This window comes from Rutidosis leptorrhynchoides, chromosome 4 (genome assembly GCF_046630445.1).
Source record: "Rutidosis leptorrhynchoides isolate AG116_Rl617_1_P2 chromosome 4, CSIRO_AGI_Rlap_v1, whole genome shotgun sequence".
Lineage (NCBI taxonomy): Eukaryota > Viridiplantae > Streptophyta > Magnoliopsida > Asterales > Asteraceae > Rutidosis > Rutidosis leptorrhynchoides.
This window is the reverse complement of record NC_092336.1, coordinates 449,045,621-449,064,722: the sequence shown is the minus strand read 5'-3', so window position 1 is coordinate 449,064,722 and position 19,102 is coordinate 449,045,621. Positions and strand designations below refer to the sequence as shown.

The following is a 19,102-nucleotide window of genomic DNA, read 5'->3' as shown; positions in this document are numbered from 1 at the left end:
TATAAAAGTTAAATTGAATGTTAATTTTATTATTATTATAGATATTGTATAGTAGATTTTTTGAGTCTAAATATGTGTGTTATGAGTTTATAAAAGACACACTAAAATATATATTCTCTCATATTCTCTCATATTCTCTCTATATACTTATTAGTCTACAGTCAAGAACTAGGCCACTAAAGGTAGTTATAAGCCTACTGAATTATAACAACTACTACATATTTTCATTCAAAACAAATATTATTATCCTTATCTCTAAATGGCATAAAAAGCAAGTCACGTGATTGGCACTTACGGCCTTATTTACTGTACAACCCGAATAACGGACCCGACCCGACCCATACAATGTAAGTATTTTTGTAATGTATCAAGAAGACGGCTATATATTATCCATATGAGTTATGACTAACGTGTACGAGTAAAAAGTGAGAAGGAAATTATAGACATGACTTTTGTTGCAATTGTTGCAAATATCTCTAAATGGCATAAAAAGCAAGTCACGTGATTGGCACTTATGGCCTTATTTACTGTACAAACCGAATAACGGACCCGACCCGACCCGACCCATACAATGTAAGTATTTTTGTAATGTATCAAGAAGACGGCTATATATTATCCATATGAGTTATGACTAACGTGTACGAGTAAAAAGTGAGAAGGAAATTATAGACATGACTTTTGTTGCAATTGTTGCAAAAACATGTATATCGGCAGGGACATGTTAGCCCTGTGTTGACTTTGTCAACCCATTCAGCGGTCCCCGGTAGCCCACTGGAGCCTGGCGAAACACCATCACCCATTTCCCCACAGCATGCCAGACCCGAGATTCGAACCTGCATTGTTATTGTTGTAATCTTCGCATGCGTGGGACCAAGAGATCATTTGAGCCCGTCTCTCATGCTAAGCACATGATGGTTAACTTTTATTTATTTTCTTTTATTTTTTATAAGTGTTAAAAAAATTTTAAAATTTTTTATATATCATTTATTTTGTAATGTTCCATTTTTACAACGGATTTATATTTCATTTATTGTGTAATTTAAATTTTTTTACTTTTATAATTTTATATTCTTTTGGTTTTTTTTAACGATAATTATATAAGATGTTAACGTAATGAATTCTACATATCAATTACTCCATTTATCTTATATTTAATGAGTATTATTTTTTCTAACAATAAAATAATGTGAATTTGGTAGGTTTTAGTGAGTTTCTTTCCACCAATTTTTTTTTAATACGATGTCTTTTTGAGTATTATGTACGAGGATTGCTGCTGCTGCTGCTGTTGTTGTTCACTGATATTACTATTATAATTATATTATACATAATACTAATGGTGCGTTTGATAAAACTGAATGATTTAGCGCTGAATGGTTCAGAATCTGAATGATTCAAAGTCTCTGAATAAAGTTTGTTCTGAATGAAAATAAGCTGTTTGATAATCATTTAGAATGAACGATATAAACTGAGTAAAATTATCTTATCAAAATGTAACATGAATAAAATATTCAATATACTTGTTAGTTAAGCGTTCAGGATAGAATTTGAAGAGAAAATTACAGAAAATTTAGGCTCTTAATGGTTAAGAGAGTGTTTCATCCATGAATGGTTCAGCACTGAATTCTGAACCATTCAGCACCATATGTCATTCAGAGATCAGAAACAAACGCACTGAATGCTGAATGGTTCAGCATTCAGCACTGAACCATTCCATTAAGAGGCAAACAAACGCACCCAATGACGTAAAATTCATCACACTTGATTCGGCTACAATGTCGGTAGATACTATAAATTTATATATTTTTGTATGTAATATTTGATTAAATTTATATGAATAGACTAAACGCATTTTTGTTTGTATAATTCTTATATATTGTTATTGTAATTTAAATTGTTATAAAATACGAAAAAATAATAATTGAAACTTTAATAAGAAAGACTTTTAAAAGTAAAAGACAAAAATTATATTTAGACGAAGAGATGAAGGTAGTGAAATAAGATGCGCCACTTACAAATGGTTGTCATTGTACATGTTTTTTTATAATAGTTTTTTTATCTACCTACCGCTTCATTAAAATAACTACACACATTTTCGTATCGCGCGACATAATTATTAGTTATATCCAAACAGAGAATGTAATGAAAAAAAAAAAAAAAAAAAAAAAAAAAAAAACTGTACGAACAGATGCAATAATCGCTTCAGACTGTTAAATTCAAACGTCCGACTTATAAACAGACCTATACATACCAAAGGCACATCAACTCATAAATAATAATGTTGCAAGCAAATATAGACCGAAGAGAACTTTATATGACAGCAATTTTTGATAAAACAAAACTGAAAACAACCATATATTACATAATACTCCCACCTCTACCAGGAATTGTTTTCATAGGTTTGACTTTTGCAAAGTCAACCAAATCTCCAAATAACTTATCTTCTTCCTTTTGAGGCTTTCCTGATGGCACGTGCACGTACGATGCATTAGCCATTGATGGGCCCGCGTAAACGGTACTATTAGGATAACTGTTGTCCCTCAAAGACAACCCGGACATTCTCTGATCAACATATTGTGCGTTTTGTTGCTGACCGTATCCGTATCCAAAACCATAACCATACGCATATGCTTGTTGCATTTGGTTATTATACATTTGTTGAGCCATTTGTTGAGATTGCATGTAACCCATTTGTTGTTGTGGAAGTGCACCTTGGAATGGTTGTTGAGGGATTTGGGGCGCATAGGCTTGTTGGTTATTCATTTGTTGCGGCATGTTCATGCGCGTTACCTGATTATTGAATGTTCCGGGTGTTTGAGGTACAGAGTATTGTGTGCTGATGTCAGCAGGTTGCGCTTCCCAGGGTGGTGGTGGTAGCCCACCACTCGTTGAACCACCTATAAAAGTCGATGCATATTAGAGGTGGAAAATTTGCCGGGCTGGATAACGGGCCTAGGGGTTCAAGTCAAAACAGCTAGGGTTAGATGCTCGGGTCAATATGGTTCGGGACAAACTAGGCCGGGCAAAAAAAAGAAAAAAACCGTAATAATAATATGTAAAAAGGTTTTCCTCGTTCAGGCTACTAGACATGGGATTATTACTCAAATGCTAGGTTATACCGTGACTGTTTCCAACCCTTTACCCATGTCACCTCCAGATATGCTGCTAGCAGGGTCGGAAACAGAAGGGGGCCGGGTGGGGCGCCCGCCCCTAGTGGATTTAAAATTTTAAGCCCAAAAATTTTCGATTTTTCTATTTCGCCCCCAAAATCTCCATATTTTGCTCCCAAAGCCTCCGTATTTCGCCCAAAAGCCTCCATATTTCGCCCAAAAGCCTCCATATATTGTCAAAAAAAAGTTGATACACTTTTAAAAAAAATTCGCCTCTGGTGAAAAAAGATTCTGGTCCGCCACTGGCTGCTAGTGAGGTTTTAACGGTTGAAACTAAGACCTCTCGTGAAAATATCAGGAACGTAATCTATATGATTCACAATATATAAGCAATAGATAAAATAAAGCTTACCAAATCCCGATGAAGGTGGTTGTTGCTGGTACTGTTGAGGCATACTGTTCCAGGCAGAATTAGTCCCTTGATTTTGGTACGTGTTACCATTTTGATAAAACGCAGGTTGTTGAGATGACAAGTTTTGAGGTTGTTGGAGTTGAGGTGACGAAGAATATGCTCGTACATTATTATTATTATTTTGTGAAAACGTGTCAACAAGGGCGAGTGCGTTGTTCTGTGATACAGGAGTAACAGGCTGAGCTTCACCTACTGGAACGATAGCTAGTGAATTCGAAGCAGATGGTGAGTTATAGTCATCTCCACTCAAAAGGTCAAACTTAACGTTGACCGTTGATGGAGTTGTTGACGGCCCGTTAGTCGTAATCGGAGCGAGTGAAATCAAATCTGGTTCTTTGGTAGAACGAGTGGCAGATCTGCAGAACACAGAAGAGTTGTTTTCTTTTAAATATGTTTTAAAAATACCTCCATGTATTTGACAAAAAATGAAATAATTTAGTATTTTGATTACTCGGGTGGTTTGCTGTTTCCGGCATCGACAAGAGTAACAACCGGTACCAACGCTCGACTAGTTTCTGGTTTTGACTTTTCAGAGTGAACTGGAGTTGCTGAAAGAAGTGAGTCATGTTTCGCCAGAATTCGTTGCAAATCGTCATTTAAAGTTAATCCTTGACTTAATAATGATTCATCCCTGGGATACAATAAAATCAAATACTTGGCTTAGCAGAAATTCAAGAAAAAAAATAAAAAAACGCAAAGTCATGCATCGAAATGAGAGACAGCCATTTCAACCCGTTTACTTACGAATGGCTCGTTTTGTGATATTTTAAATATAAACATCAGGTCAAATGGGTCGAGAAGGCTTAAAGGCTCCCAAGTGTAAACTTAATGGATATCTTAAATAATTTATTCTAAACATAAGATAACTGAATTAACAATATTATTTGGGTACTTATCTTTAATGTTATTGAAATTGAAATTTAATAAGCACAGATGCATCAACCTAACCCGACCCGACCCAACCCAACTAGTACTAATAATGACCCATTACCCAACCCGCCCATCTAGCCAACCTTTAACTTAAAATAATAAGCAGCAATAGGTGAGATTGCGAAAATGGAAACGGAAGGAACAAGGTTGTAAAAGTCGTTAGTCAGGGACTAGAAGTCTGGACCTTGTAGGGACTAACCGTCCAAGTCAGAGACTAGTCGGACGTTGACCAATTTTGACTTTACATGTATTTAACCTACTTTGGCCGATTTTAACTAAATAAATCCGACTTTGAACTGATAAATCCGACTTTGACCGAATAAATCGGCTAAGTCAAAGACTAGTCGGACTAGTTTAAAAATCCTGATTAATCGGGAAGTAGTCGGCCTCGTTGGGGGACTTTTACAACCATGAGAACAAATTAATCACCAAGTTACACAAGGTCTTACGAAGTTGAGTTAACCAGGTGCACCACTTGTCTCTTGTATGTACGACACTGCTCCACCAAGTCAACTATTACCTCTTGCTTAAGCCCCTGGCTCCAATGACAAAAAAATATAATATTATGATACAGAAATAAAGAACTATGAACAAAAAGACAAAGGCCCTAATAACAACTTAGATTTCATCAATTATAGCTCAAAGTTACAATTGACAAGTTTACCTCTTTCTTTCCTGGATCTATAGCACTCAGCATTTCTGCAAGGACATCCATAATACCACGAGCGTTTTGCATTTCTGTTAAGCTAAAAATGCAAAATACGAATACTTTGATTCCAGAAAAACACATAATAATAATAGACATACATTAACAATAAAGAATTTGATTACTTTTAAATATACCTCAATGTTGGCAAGTCAGACTCTGCAGACGGTGCCGCAACTGCTACATTTCCATTTTCGGGATTACCCAAATTATGTGGATACGATGTTAACGGATGTGTTTGCGGGGGAGTAAGGACAGGTACCGCACTCTCGGATCTCTGTGGAAAATTTGCTCCTAAACGCTGAAACACACAATAAAAAATAAACCGTTAGAAGCAGAAACTAACATTCTTCATTGACTACAGATACAACAATCATATTTTAATAGAAGCAATTTCCAAAAAAATTAGCTACGGTAGACTCGGGTTATGTTCTTATTCAAAGAGTCAAATATAACCTTAAAAGAAGCGGGTCAGCCGGGTGGAACATATCAAACGGGACAAAATTCTATTAAAGTAATTTTCAATACTAAAAAGCTTATAAATCAATTTATTATGTAACTAGACTAGATTGTTATCAGTACCCTAAATAAAAATTTTAAGAAAACAAACAAAAGTTTTGGACAATTTTTTAAGGTCAACACAACAAAGGCCCTGTGCAAATATTATCCATTTTGACCTGTACCTGACCCGCCCCACCCATCTTGCAAATTTTAACTTAAAGTATAAATAAACGCCTTCCTTGAAACCTTTAAAAGTATTTATAAGAACTTACCAATAACTCGTTGTATGCTACATAGTACTGTGGATACCTTGCTCTCGCCCCTCCAAAAGCTTCTTGCCAAGTATCAATCAGAATCAATATTTTCTCTTTTACATGATAATCAGGCTGCAACATACCAAAACTTATAAATAAATTAAATTTGACAATAATTTGGTCGCGATAAAATATCACCATCACTTAACTAACCTTCTTTTTCGCTATTTTCACCATATCATTAAGCAACTTTCTTTCAGCCACATACGAATGAACAAAATCCCCGCAATTCTTTACAATTGTTTCCAATAGCTTAACATTGTAAACAGATTAAACCATTATAATTTGCAACTTTGGGATTTAGTTAATATATTCATGGTCTAACTTAAACAACTTTTTATAAGAACAGATTATCATAAACTTAGTCCAACGCAAAACGGAAGTAGCTTTTCTGTACTTACTGTTAAAGCAAGAAGCTGAACTTTCGGATTCTTGCTTGATAAACGTTTTTTTACTCCTTTAACGACATCCTTTGCTTGCCTGAGACACAATTGCATCAATATTACCACCACATACATAAATCAATCAATCAATAATAATATCAATATCAATCAATATCAATATATCAATATATCAATATATCAATATATATATATATATATATATATATATATATATATATATATATATATATATATATATATATATATATATACATATTAAAACAACAATGAATACATAAAAAATAAATAAATGTGACTACTCTGACCCATTTACTATGTAAATTCGTCCATTCAGGCAATGTTTTATCTTAAGCAGGTAAATAAGCGTAAAACCAACCATCTGGTGGCCCCACCAACCGGTCCCACGGCCAACGTAGTAGAGAAAAATCGCGTAACTCACACGAAAATAAGGAAATGGGACCGGGATTGAACCATAACCTCGACATCGCTAGTACCAAAAAGGGTTAAAAGTCGCACAAATTGTATTTTTTTTATCATATATAACCTCAAAATCACTATGTTCAAAAATTTTTACTAGAATGAAGAAACTTTTGTTAGTTAACTTTTGTTAGTTGTTTTTTAAGTTATTGATCATACGATCAATAACTTATAAACCCTAATTAGCCTTCAATGTTATGCAAACGTCTACCCTACTCAAACCAATTTCTTAAATTCTACACCAAACCATATAATAGTATATAATCCCCACAATTAAAACACAAAAAAACATCATTAGCACTACAACAACCATAAAAGTCTCTTACTTTCAAACAAACAACAATTCATATTTCATATTCATAATTTTCATAATTAAACAAAAATAAAAAAATTAGGGAGAATTGAAATAAAGCATACACAGGATCACGATTACAGATATCACATATCTCAAGATTCAAAGCCCAATCAGGACCAATAAGCATATCACTTGTAGCTCTTCCCACCATTGAATTCACCATTTTTTTTTTGGTTGTGGATTACAAAAACAAAGTACAAAGAATTGAAGATGAAAACAGAAGAGAGATTTTAGATTATAATCAGTTAAAGTGGGCTGAGATTTTAATGCAACAAGTTCAAAGTCAACAGGTTGAAATGAATAGTTCTGCTTCAGCCTGCCAATTTGTTTTCTAGAAACAACAACAATAATAATACGAAGTAGTAGGAAAAATTAAAGTTATGTATGACTGGATATATATCATATATATCATTATCATTAATTATATAGTATTATTAATTAAATTAAATTATTACGGAGTAATCAATTATTCTTTAACTAGAAAAAATTTGAGCGCGCGTTGTTGCGGTTGTATTCGGTGCGCGGTCGAATTTGGATATACCTTGTTTGGTACCTAATATATCTAATATGTTGGGTTGTTTATTGGACGTGTATATATATATATGTATGTAATTTAGCCCGAAATATTTAATTTTTTAACGATATCCGTTTCGAGTATAGTTAGTCGCGTCGTGTTTGTAAAATTAATTCGAGTTGAAAGGTGGTCTCGGAAAAATTTAATTCACACCGAGCGTGAATATAGGGCCCGTTATTTAGTTTTTTTTAACGATGTCCGTTTCGCATATAGTTAGTCTCGTTGGATTCGTGAGATTTTTTCGAGTTGAACGGTGGCCTCGGAAAAATTTAACTCGCACCGAGCGAGAAGATGGGGCCCGTTATAAATTCGGGTGGAATAAGTTTTTTTTATTTTAATAAAATTATATATTGATACTTTTTACCCCTGAAAAAGTGTAAATTTGAGGGGGCGATGTGTAATTTGTGCGAAAGTTGAGGGGGCCTTTGTAGTGTGAACGCAAACTCAAAATCGCGATATAACTGAAACGACCAAGAATCCCATGTCATGTGATCATGTGAGGGGGCCTTTGTAATGTAAACGCAAACATCGCGATAAAACTGAAACGACCAAGAATCCCATGTGATTTAGTTTGTAGGGGTAATTAATTAATCGGTATCGGTATAGTATGATAAAGTGGCCTAATTAAAAAGCATTCTAACTCTTGGCGTTAGCTAAATATGGAATATTATGGATTAGAGATATTCAATATTCTATTTCAATTTCAAATCGTATAATTGGAAAATATTTAATTTCAGTTTTTAGTTCGGCCTAGCTTATTTTTAAAAAAGCCGATCAATCTTCGGTTCGGTTCGGTTTAAATTAAATTTTGAATTTGATTTTGGTTCACTTTTACTTTCTTAAATTCAATTAAGCTGAAAACTGAATTCAACTATTATCTATTATCTATATCTATTATCTATCTATCTATCTATCTAGCTATTACATCTTATAAATCGTGAAAAAAAATTCTACGTGACAATCATTAAGTTAATCTTAATCTAAGATGCTGACATGTTAATCATTAGGCTAATTAAGTATGCCACGCTGTACAAACCAAACAAAAAAAACCGTTCCTCCCTCAGAACTCTCCTCCGTCGTCTGTTGAACCCAAACCAAACTCAAACTAGGGTTAACAAAATCAATGTTCAAATCCACCCCAAATGCCAAATCCTTTACAGCCTCTCTCATCTGCTCTTAATAGGGTTCTTTAATCGAACTCTTAATCGTCCCAATTTCTTTAATCAGCTTATTATCTGATTTCTTCAATCGATTACATAATAAGAACCATATTCGCGATTATGTAAATCAGGTACAAAAGGATTTATGTGTTCGGGCTCTATAAATTGTCACGATTTGATCCATCGATTGAACGATTTGATCCATCGAATGAACGATTTGATCTGTTAAAATTGAATATTGTATCGATAGACATACTCGATTCAAACTATTCACCTGTTATCCCTCCATCTTCAATCAGATTCGTTCAGAAGCAGGATTAAATCCTGATTGTGATTCAGTAGGTAATATTCCACTTATTACGTTTCTTCTTCCTTTTAGACACTAAATCAGCGATTTCTAGGCTTTAAATACTCGAATTTGAACTTTGGACTTGGAATTTTCAATCTTAACATGGATTCTTTATTTATTGATTTAAATTCTAAATGTCTTCTTCATTTGCGTAATCAATCGATGTGGTAGTTCACACATGAAAACCATATTATTATGTTTAGTCGTGTATTGATCATGTTCTTGACGTGTGAGTTATGCTCAACGCACACATGATGTTTGATGAAATGACTGTACAAGATTTTGAGTCGTGGGTTGTACTGATTGGGAGGTATATAGATATCGGGTAGCTTAGGGCTTGACGTGTTCTTAAAACTAATTTATCTATTACTCAGTTCATTAATTGTCTTCATCGGATTGCTATAATTTCAACGGTAGAATTACAATGTTGTGGTGTTATCATGTGCTAAACTTTCTGGATTCGAATTAGGGATTTGAATTAACGAATTGTTATAGTAGGCGGGTCTTTATCCTGGTTTTTTATAGTATCTGAGTCTTTATTATCTTCATAAGAGTATGTTTTATGTCAAATTTGATAATCTTTTGTTATCTCATGTCGGGTTATAGTTATAGTTTAGGGTTTATAGTTTCGGTAACTCACTATGTTTTATTTCTTATTTCTCCTTTTTTGTCATGCAGGTGAAGGAAGCTAAACTCGAAAATACTGTAAGAGAACTTCAACTTTTTGTGTGTTTGTTTGTTATGTAGTATAGTTTAACTAGCGTTTTTGTTATTTTGTTTTTATCTATGGTGTGGTGACATAGATGGTTGTTTTTGTTTATGACTTTGGATCTTAAATATGCAGCTGGTGTGTTTCCTCTTTTCGGTTTGCCACAATCTTGACCCATTTACAATTTGCTAAATTACTTTGTCAATAAACAAACACCCTGCTCTCTGAATATCAACATATAGTAGTAAACACCATTCTTATAGTTCATCATATTGTGGGTTGAAATAGCCACCTCCAAGTCTTACAGTTCATCCAAAGTTCAAAGCTTACTTTAGATGTTGGCCACTATATTGTTATTCATGGTGGCTTTCGTCTGCTAAAGGTTTAGGCCTATATATTAAAAAAGTGTAAGGTAAGAGTCCTACATTTAAACTGCTGTTTTGGTTCTTGACGTTGCAGTTCCAAAGGGTTTTTTGTTGTTAATTGATATTATTGTGCAGGCTTAGAAGGAGGGGCTGCTGGTACCTGATAAAAATGGTGTACCTCTATAGGTAAATATTAGCTTATTAAAATGAATTTTTATTCTGTATGTATCTCATCTCTTTCTCTTACTATGTGGTCAAATAAAATTTTTATAGTTAGTAGCTGAAAGAGGTGGCTATGAAGGTGAGAGATATGAGGTTGAAGTTTCATATAAATGTTGTCCAATACTATAAGATGCTTAGTGATGCATCATGGAAGGTAATGAGAAATTTTGCCACACCTTAATTGCTTAGCATTTGGGTCAGTTTGTCCACTATGTTGCTGTTTTTCGGGTATGTATTTCAAGATTCTGTAAAGGGTGAACACAAATTTTAGTCATGTTTCATTAGAACCCACATGATCCTTCATAGTTTTAGTCATGAGGTGTATGTAAAATGAAGTTTTATGCTAAAGTACAAGAAGTTCAATGGAACATGTGAAACTTTATTACGTAAAGTCATATATTTGTCAATTATGCCTTGAATGAACAAGTTTCAACTCTCAAGTTAATATGTAATTAACAATCTGTTTTGGATCGTGCAGTTGTGAGCCACTTCTGAATGGGCGATTTTTCATAAAGGCGAGATTATTTGTTTACTTTTTCCCAGAGAAAATTTACTTTCTGTTTTATCGATATGTATTATATTAAATATACATTTTTCTATCTATATATGTAAATATAATGTGGAGTACATCATTAGTTGGACCTATAATAGGTCTGCTTTTCTTTTGTCTCTTTCTATGAAGCTTCAGCTAATAGTTATCATTAATAAGTTGATTTAATTCAGGTTGAAAGTCAGCGAAGAGGTATCGAGTTGATTTCCAGGTTATTTGGTTTTAAGCTGACCATGTGTCCTTTTCATCTATGAAGGTATCGTGTTGCTAAGATTGAATGGGTAAAGGATTTGTCTCATATGAAAGGAAAATAAGAGTGTCGGCTGTAATTATATTTTTTTTTTACCTCAACTTGCACTGATATATTAATAACATATGTGTTTTTAGTCCAACTCCATCACCTATATCGCAGATAAAGGGTGCTTGATTGTTGTGAATATTAAATAGCTGGAAAGCTGTAGTTCTGGGTATCCTTGTAATAGACTACAAGGTGGTTTTTCTTGTATAATTGACATTTTTGGCTTTGCCTTGACAAGCGCATTAATATTGGCATTTCACAATGATTACAGCTGCAGGATATGACAGATATAGTGGCAGAATATGCTCGATCATGGTTAAGGGTAGCTTAAGAAGTAGCAAGAAGAGGTAAGATCTTATGAAGTGAAAGTGGCAACTTTAATGCATTAGTGAGGTATAAGTAGGTTCAGGCAGGTTATTGTTGTATGTAACGAATCCAGTGAATAGTTAGCCACAATAAAAATGGGTCAAATGGATCACAAGTCGCCCAAAGTTCTTATAATGTTCTATTTTTATGCAATCGCTTATCCATATTGGTTGATTTTTCCCCATGCTGACTTTTATTTATTTCTAAAAGTTTCTTACTATTATACTGTACATATTAGTATTGCTGTTGCTGTATATGTTGTTATAGTTGAGGTTATATTCGCTGCTATATTCTCTTATTTTTGTTGCTGCTAAAGCTGCTGCTGTAACTTTTGTTACAGTAGAGTATGCTGCAAACTGTTATTTATTTTTGTTGTTATAGTAGCTTATGCTCCAGACTGTTATTTATTTTTGTTGTTATAGTTGCATATGCTGTAATTTAATTCTTTTTTGTTGTTGCCAATATAGAAGAGTAAGCATATTTCGACTCAAGTAACTTCACAATTTTGATTCATGTAAATACAATTTGCACTTTCAGTGCAAAAATAATATATTCATATTATTGTTAATACAATATAACTTGTGTTTTATCTCTAAATTCACGAGCTTAAGCACGAAGTAGAGGGGTAAATGAAATAGATGTTCAAGTCAAGAGAATATCATGGTGTCATCTTCAAATGGCCAATAGTTGGTTTGAGTTGGAATTGTGGTGCCAGCCAGCCATTTGTAACTATGACTACATCTATTTCCGTTTGACAAGATCATAAAACTTCTATTTGTTTGAACTGGTCGAGTTAAATTGCTGTAGTTGGTATCAAATTCATTCAGAAAAGTATTAATAATTAAATCATGAAGGATCCGAATGGAATTGGCGGTTGAAAGAACAGACGTCGAAGAAAAACCAAACTTGTGTGTGTCGTCTAGATTTTCACGTTTTCGCCAACAGAATGGAATAAAGCCTAGCAAAAAATGTTTACTCAGTTACATACTTGAAGAGCATACTTTTTATCTGCTACATACAACAACAACAACAAAACCCAAACCACATAAGTGTTATATGGGGGAGGTGAGATGTAGACAATCATTCTTCTATCCGAGAATATAGACAAGTCATTTCTCCACCCAGAGTAAAAACACTCTCAAAAGTAGAGAAAATTATCCCTCTTTCTATTCGACGGATAGAGAGATTGCAACCAAAAATTAGGGAATAAACGTTTCGAACGATAATTAATAACTTTAAATGATATTAAATTTTCTGTTTATTTGATTCACAACGATACTTGTGAGACTGTCCTAATCATAACTTCAAATGATACAACATTTTACGTTTCGATTTATTTTGATTATAAGTCCCCGTGCAACGCACGGGCTCTTAAATCTAGTTAATATATATAGACCAAAAACTGATTTAAAAAAAAGCGTCCAATTCAAAAGTGATTTTTAAGATTATTTTGGCTAAAATATGATTTTTATAGTATTCGGTTTTAATTAAACCGAATTCAAATTCAATATTTGTTTAGATTTTGGTTTTGAATGTAAATTATGATTTTCGGTTTTGTCCTCAAATTTTTTTTAAATAAAAGTAAATAAATTGACAAAACCGAAAAACAAACCAATAAACAACCTTAGTGTGAATGGTGTTGACTGAATACGATGGTGATCGGTGGTGACGGTCGCATGCTGGTGTAGCAGTAGGGATTTCTAGCAGGAGATGGTGTGGTGAAGTTTAGTTAAAAAGAATAATGAACAATCATCTCAAAAATGTTACATATAAAATAATAGAATATCTCCATTAAGTTATTAAGATTGTCATTAAGAATTATATTTATGTATAATATAGTTTTTCTTTCGAACAACGATATCGACATCACCTAGAGGGGACTTAACCACCTTCGCGATCATATGTCACTCACACACACGTTAGGAGGAAACCTAATTCGCAACGATGTTGGCAGTACCATCGAATGTTGGAAAAACCCTCCGGGACCTTTCCAATTCGTATTGATGTTGACAGTACCATCAAAGGGTAGAAACCCCCGCTTGAAGTGAGAATCAAACATAGGTCGGCAATACACTAAGTTGGATCCCCAACCCATACCACTCAAAAGGTTCTACTTGTAATAATATAGTGGTACATATGCTGGCTATGTTTTTGACACACAGAAGCTTAAACCTATTTTTCTATAAGCTCTAGCTTATAACATGGTTTGGGTAGCCAATAGCTAAAGATGCTCTAAACATGTATATGTTATTTTATATTGTAAGCTCCAGCTAGTTTATCAAATACATAAAAATTATCAACTCTTAAAATATACAAGTTTTAGTTATAACTTGCTATATAGCTTTTGTTATAAACTTGCAGTTTCATAATATCAAGTTTTGCTAAAGATGCTTATAAACATGTATTGTACGTGAAAGTTTTGTGGAATAAAGTGAGCATTACTCATTCTTTTCCCCCTTGAGGTTCCATAATCAAAGTCATTTATCCAACAAATCAAATAACAAATTTTTATGGATACAATTATATGTCAATCTTCTTGCAACCCAGCCCGATGATTCCAAATATAGATTTGTTCCTTGTAGCTCTTCTTCATGGATCACTAATTTCATGTATTCTTATAATTATCATCTTTATTATCTTGATAGCTACCCTATCAACATTCTTCATCACCCTTTTCTCAATAATTTTCATCGATGCGTATGACTACTTTCCGTATGCTACACAATTTACCACGACAATGGCCGCACATCTTGAGTTGTTCCTCGTGATAATTGTAATCATCTTGACGTATGTATATATTCGTGTAGAGTTAAGATGGATACCTCTGTTTCTAACTAAAGTTTATGAGATGAAAATGAAGGTCCGAGTTGCCATCGATAATGCCAGAAAGAAATCAATTCCTTCATATAAGTCATAATCAGATAAATTAAATTTCACTTTTTATAGATTTATCATTGTATCTTATCATTATCAAGAAATTATTTCTAACTTGTATAATTAAACTGCGTGCTTTTATTTATTTGACACTGTTTTAAACATTAACATTTCATACATACATGTTTTCTGGTAGGCAAATATTACCTCGATTGCAGCATTTTTAAAATATGAATGCACCGAATAAAAAATTTAGGCAGGTTAAAAAAAGGACCACAAAAAGGGCGAGAACTGCGAGAACCTTTTGATTTCATAGTTTTTGTGCATTTAAATGCAATAAATTACATGCAAATGTTAACTAATTCTCATATAATTAACAAAACATATGTTCATTACCACAAATTACATGTTAAATTGTTAATTATATGAAATGTTAACATGTTTACAAACTAATATGCACACCGGAATAAGAAACTATATATTTGATTATATCGGTAAAATATAAGTTTTTTCAAACTATTTCATTTTCATTCTTACTCTCTATAAACATTGATGGGTGATTCAATCTATTCACATGTAAAAATCTTAGTAGATTAAAAGTTTTTGCAGTTCTAACCTTTTTTATAGTTCTCGTTTGAACTTTTGACTATATTATTATAAAATTTAGTGATGTTTATGTGATCTTTTCGAGCTATTTCCGTTTTTTCCAATTATGATTCAAGGAACTTTTATGTAACAGATTAAACATCACATTCTGTTATCCAAATCCCAATGGCATCATTTTTTTTTTTGAAGAACAGTTCGGGATTAACCAGTGGACTAAACTACCCACATCGTTCATCTCCTGCAGTTGCATACCCCGCTCCCAACTGCTGTCCAGGAGGAAACCTGGCCAAATTCGAGGGCATGGGCGGTAAAAACCACCTCCCACACCGCCCTCGCAATGCGACGTGCGGAAGACACCCTTAGGTTGAATTCAAGGGTTAAGGGGCAACCTTACGTGCAATGCGGCACCCCAAACAAACCACTAACACATGAACTAATAAGGTTCAATGGCATCGTGAATGAGGCTATTTCCTCTCTAAGCAATTATGATTCAAGAACTTTTATGTAACAGATTTAACATCACATTCTGTTATTAGAGCACTCCCAAATCCCAATGTTATCGTTAGCCAATTATTTTCATGAAGGGTTACGTCCATATAACACAATGGCCACAATTATTTTTTGTTGTAATTTGTATATTAAAATTGTACATTGTATATATTCATTAATATATTGGGTTCATGTTAATTTGAAGAAGCGTACGATGGTTGGAAGCAAATGAAAAGAAAATGGTAATGTGGCGTTGAAGTGACGATATGTTAATTTGAAGAAGTGCATCAAGGGGTGCTCTTAGAAACTTTGAAAAGTAAAATACTGACAGTAAAACAGCAAACATTTACATACAGCTAATCATCCTTACATACAAGACATCCAGCCAAAACAAAGATAATCAAAATTTACTGATAACGAGTTTCATCAGTTCTCGGAAAAACAGGCCAAGAGCTGGTTAATACCTTCTAAAAGTGAGATTCAAACGACCCGGGAGCATATCTGTTGCTTCTATCAACGATGTTGGAGCAGTATCAGGAAGAATATAAGTGACACCATGAAATATATGCCTTGATTTCCCACCGAATATCAAAACATCTCCTGATTCTAAAATCACTTCTTTAGCATCATCAGGATTCCTGGTATCGCCATATAAAAATTCAGCAGAGTCACCTATTGAGAATGAGACAACGGGTAACCCTTTCTTCAGGCTTATTTCACTCTCATCTTTATCCTGAAGAAAAATATTGCACACACATAGATTTCATTATTTTAGGCACCTTAGTCACAATGAGTAGGAAATAAAATCAATCAGTAGTCAGTTTTTAAAGATGCAACATTTATTTGCAAAACGAATACCATTTAAGGGTACTTAACAGTGCTTTTTCATAAATGTTGATGTGATGCAGAAAAATCACAGTACAAAAACACATTCCAAAAGATGGTGTTAAGATAAAATCTTACTGTTTCAAGTTATAGTAATCAGATCGCAAATACTTGAACGTTTTTATAAAACTCAGATTACTCAAATTTAATGTAAATGACCAAACAGAGTGAGATACATACACTCCATTAGTCCATTATACTGGAGCTACTCTGACTAACAATTCACACATATATAACTATATCCAAATAACAAGATCAACTTATTACACAAAAAATGCAATGTAAACAATAATATAATTATAATTATGAAAAGTAGTATAAAATCAAACCTGATGGAGACCAAGTTTGCCACTCTTTGAATAAAAATTGACAATGCAGAGATCAGGGTCCATTAAGGGAACGAGTGCCCCTGCATTAGCTTCAGGTACTTCATTCCTAATATGGGCATTCGAGTCTTCAATAGCTTTTTTCACCATATCATGAAACACTTGAGGAATAGCAGGCGGTTTAGCATCATCAATCGGCCTCGTTTCACTGTACAGTTTAGTCTCAGGATCCCAATTCTTACCAAGACACATCATCTTCAAATGCAATTTAGTTCCTCCACGATAACCAGGTTGGTAAAAACCTCCATCACTAACACCAAGCTGCCTGCAAGTTTTCACAATACTAATCTGCACACAAATCATTCAAAATAATCAACGTTAGTGACTCTGTACAATACCAAATCATATGAAAAAAAAAAAAAAGTACCTGATCATCTATAGAGATGTATTTCTTCAAAAGTACCATCCCAGGCCTCAAAAAAACATTAGGTTTGTCACGTTTGGATTGATTTCTTTTTTCTTTGTTCAAGACATGTAATGGAGCTTTTAGTTTAACGGTAGCCCTTTTCGGACAGATATCAAATCGCATTTTGTTTGAACCGTTATCTTTATCACCCAAATCTTGATCACCATCATCTTTCCCACAAGTATTTCCCACAATTTTTTCGCAATTCTTAGAATTACAATCATCATTATCATACAATTTAAGATTTTTCACAACAGAAGGCAAATCATTCACCATAAACTCTTCACTAACTGATAAACTGTCGTTCTGGCTACTCGACGCACTACCGAATGATCCTTCACTTACAATCTGAATAAAAGTATTAATATATGATATACATACACATAAAACTCATAAAAGATAATAATGATCAACATCAAAATAATTAACACAATAAACCCTAACTGGCAGAGTAAATAATAGATACAGAGATATGTAATTAATTACAGATAATAATCAACCAAAATTGTAATAATTGATCAAATAACCTAAATTAAAGTGATATCTGCTGTTAGCTACTTAGAAACCCTAACTTAGTAAATTATAGATAAATATATATATACAGATTTTCGTATAATATGATCATACCTTAGGTTTCGTCTTCCACTCAGCATTTGTTTTTTTGATTTTACTATCGGATTTACCAGAAAAAGATCGATTTCCTTGACGACTATGTCCTGACATTCTTCAATTATTTACTGAATCGCTGCAACAAACAAACACGATTTTCAGAAACAATTAAGGAATGCGTTTGATAAAAGCAAAATGCAGCAACAATTGTTGTTAACGAAAACCCTAATTTACCTTAATTGTACGTAAAGAAAACCCTAACCGGATCTTTTGACACTATGCTTTAGAGTTTCGATCACCTGCGACTTAAAGGGGATTGAAAGTATTTAATGACGGTCTTTTGGTATTCCCCTTCGCTTTATTTTTTTTTACAAAAAGACAAAATTATATTATTGGTCTCTGAAGTTTGTCAAAAGTTGCAGGAATGACTTTTTTGTTTAATTTGACTTCGATGACCTTAAAGTTTGCAATTGTAACATGAAAGACCTTGATACTAATATTCGTTAATTTTTGTTCGTTAAAATCATGTGCGTGAGGGTATTTTTGACCATTTACCCTAACCCGATGTTCATCATCATATGTTAACCAACAGTAATCATTTCAAACCCCCTAAGCTTATTACCACCACAGCCTTTACCACGTAGCCATTTCAAACCCATAAATCCCAAGATAATTTTAATGAGTAGTCTAATAACCCGCATTTTTCCGTTAAATTATTTTAACGCCGTATTTTTTTTTAAATAATATCTTTCGTTATCTAAATTCGTATCTTTCGTTAATTAGCGTTTTCAATATTTCCGTTATTTAATTATAACACCTCCCGTTTACTCTCGCGTATTTAAAAATAATTCGTTTGGTTAATTCACGCACCCGCTTTTAAACTCGGGGGACCAAATTTGCCAAGGGGCCAAACTAGTTGACTAGGTCAACTAGTCAAACCCCACCACCACCACTCATTCACTTCACCTCTATTCTCTCTTTTCTCTCT

The 19,102-nt window shown here is 33.5% G+C and overlaps 2 protein-coding genes and 1 long non-coding RNA gene across 6 annotated transcripts; 1 reads left to right on the top strand and 2 right to left on the bottom strand.

The window, feature by feature from the left end:
* Positions 1 to 2,192: 2,192 nt before the first annotated feature.
* Positions 2,193 to 7,611, bottom strand: LOC139844391 (TOM1-like protein 9). The gene is made up of 10 exons (XM_071834608.1): positions 7,329 to 7,611; positions 6,432 to 6,510; positions 6,184 to 6,282; positions 5,989 to 6,102; positions 5,353 to 5,516; positions 5,174 to 5,255; positions 4,959 to 5,044; positions 4,031 to 4,210; positions 3,520 to 3,935; positions 2,193 to 2,894 (listed from the first exon to the last, which is right to left on the bottom strand). The coding sequence occupies exons 1-10, from the start codon at positions 7,427 to 7,429 to the stop codon at positions 2,356 to 2,358; spliced, it is 1,860 nt and encodes a 619-aa protein (XP_071690709.1). The 5' UTR covers positions 7,430 to 7,611; the 3' UTR covers positions 2,193 to 2,355.
* Positions 7,612 to 10,040: 2,429 nt separating this feature from the next.
* Positions 10,041 to 11,990, top strand: LOC139844390 (uncharacterized). 4 transcript variants are annotated; one of them, XR_011757925.1, is made up of 3 exons: positions 10,041 to 10,470; positions 10,559 to 10,609; positions 10,697 to 11,990. It is a non-coding gene; the product is annotated as an uncharacterized lncRNA (long non-coding RNA). The 4 variants fall into 4 exon arrangements; XR_011757924.1 differs by having other exon boundaries at positions 10,041 to 10,609; positions 10,697 to 10,799; positions 11,124 to 11,990; XR_011757926.1 differs by having other exon boundaries at positions 10,041 to 10,609; positions 10,697 to 11,160; positions 11,369 to 11,990.
* Positions 11,991 to 16,157: 4,167 nt separating this feature from the next.
* Positions 16,158 to 18,462, bottom strand: LOC139844389 (DNA N(6)-methyladenine demethylase ALKBH1D-like). The gene is made up of 5 exons (XM_071834607.1): positions 18,349 to 18,462; positions 18,133 to 18,250; positions 17,467 to 17,853; positions 17,043 to 17,387; positions 16,158 to 16,561 (listed from the first exon to the last, which is right to left on the bottom strand). Exons 2-5 carry the CDS (start codon positions 18,226 to 18,228, stop codon positions 16,286 to 16,288), a joined length of 1,104 nt encoding a protein of 367 aa, XP_071690708.1. The 5' UTR covers positions 18,229 to 18,250; positions 18,349 to 18,462; the 3' UTR covers positions 16,158 to 16,285.
* Between the last annotated feature and the right edge of the window lie 640 nt (positions 18,463 to 19,102).

Excerpts from the sequence above, each read along its gene's own strand:
- LOC139844391 (XM_071834608.1), bottom strand. The coding sequence starts at position 7,429 with ATGGTGAATTCAATGGTGGGAAGAGCTACAAGTGATATGCTTATTGGT. Across the intron at positions 6,283-6,431 it reads TTCAGCTTCTTGCTTTAACA|CTATTGGAAACAATTGTAAA; the intron begins GTAAGTACAGAA and ends TACAATGTTAAG. Across the intron at positions 6,103-6,183 it reads TGAAAATAGCGAAAAAGAAG|CCTGATTATCATGTAAAAGA; the intron begins GTTAGTTAAGTG and ends GGTATGTTGCAG.
- LOC139844389 (XM_071834607.1), bottom strand. The coding sequence starts at position 18,228 with ATGTCAGGACATAGTCGTCAAGGAAATCGATCTTTTTCTGGTAAATCC. Across the intron at positions 17,854-18,132 it reads AGTGGAAGACGAAACCTAAG|ATTGTAAGTGAAGGATCATT; the intron begins GTATGATCATAT and ends ACTTTTATTCAG. Across the intron at positions 17,388-17,466 it reads ACATCTCTATAGATGATCAG|ATTAGTATTGTGAAAACTTG; the intron begins GTACTTTTTTTT and ends ATTTGTGTGCAG.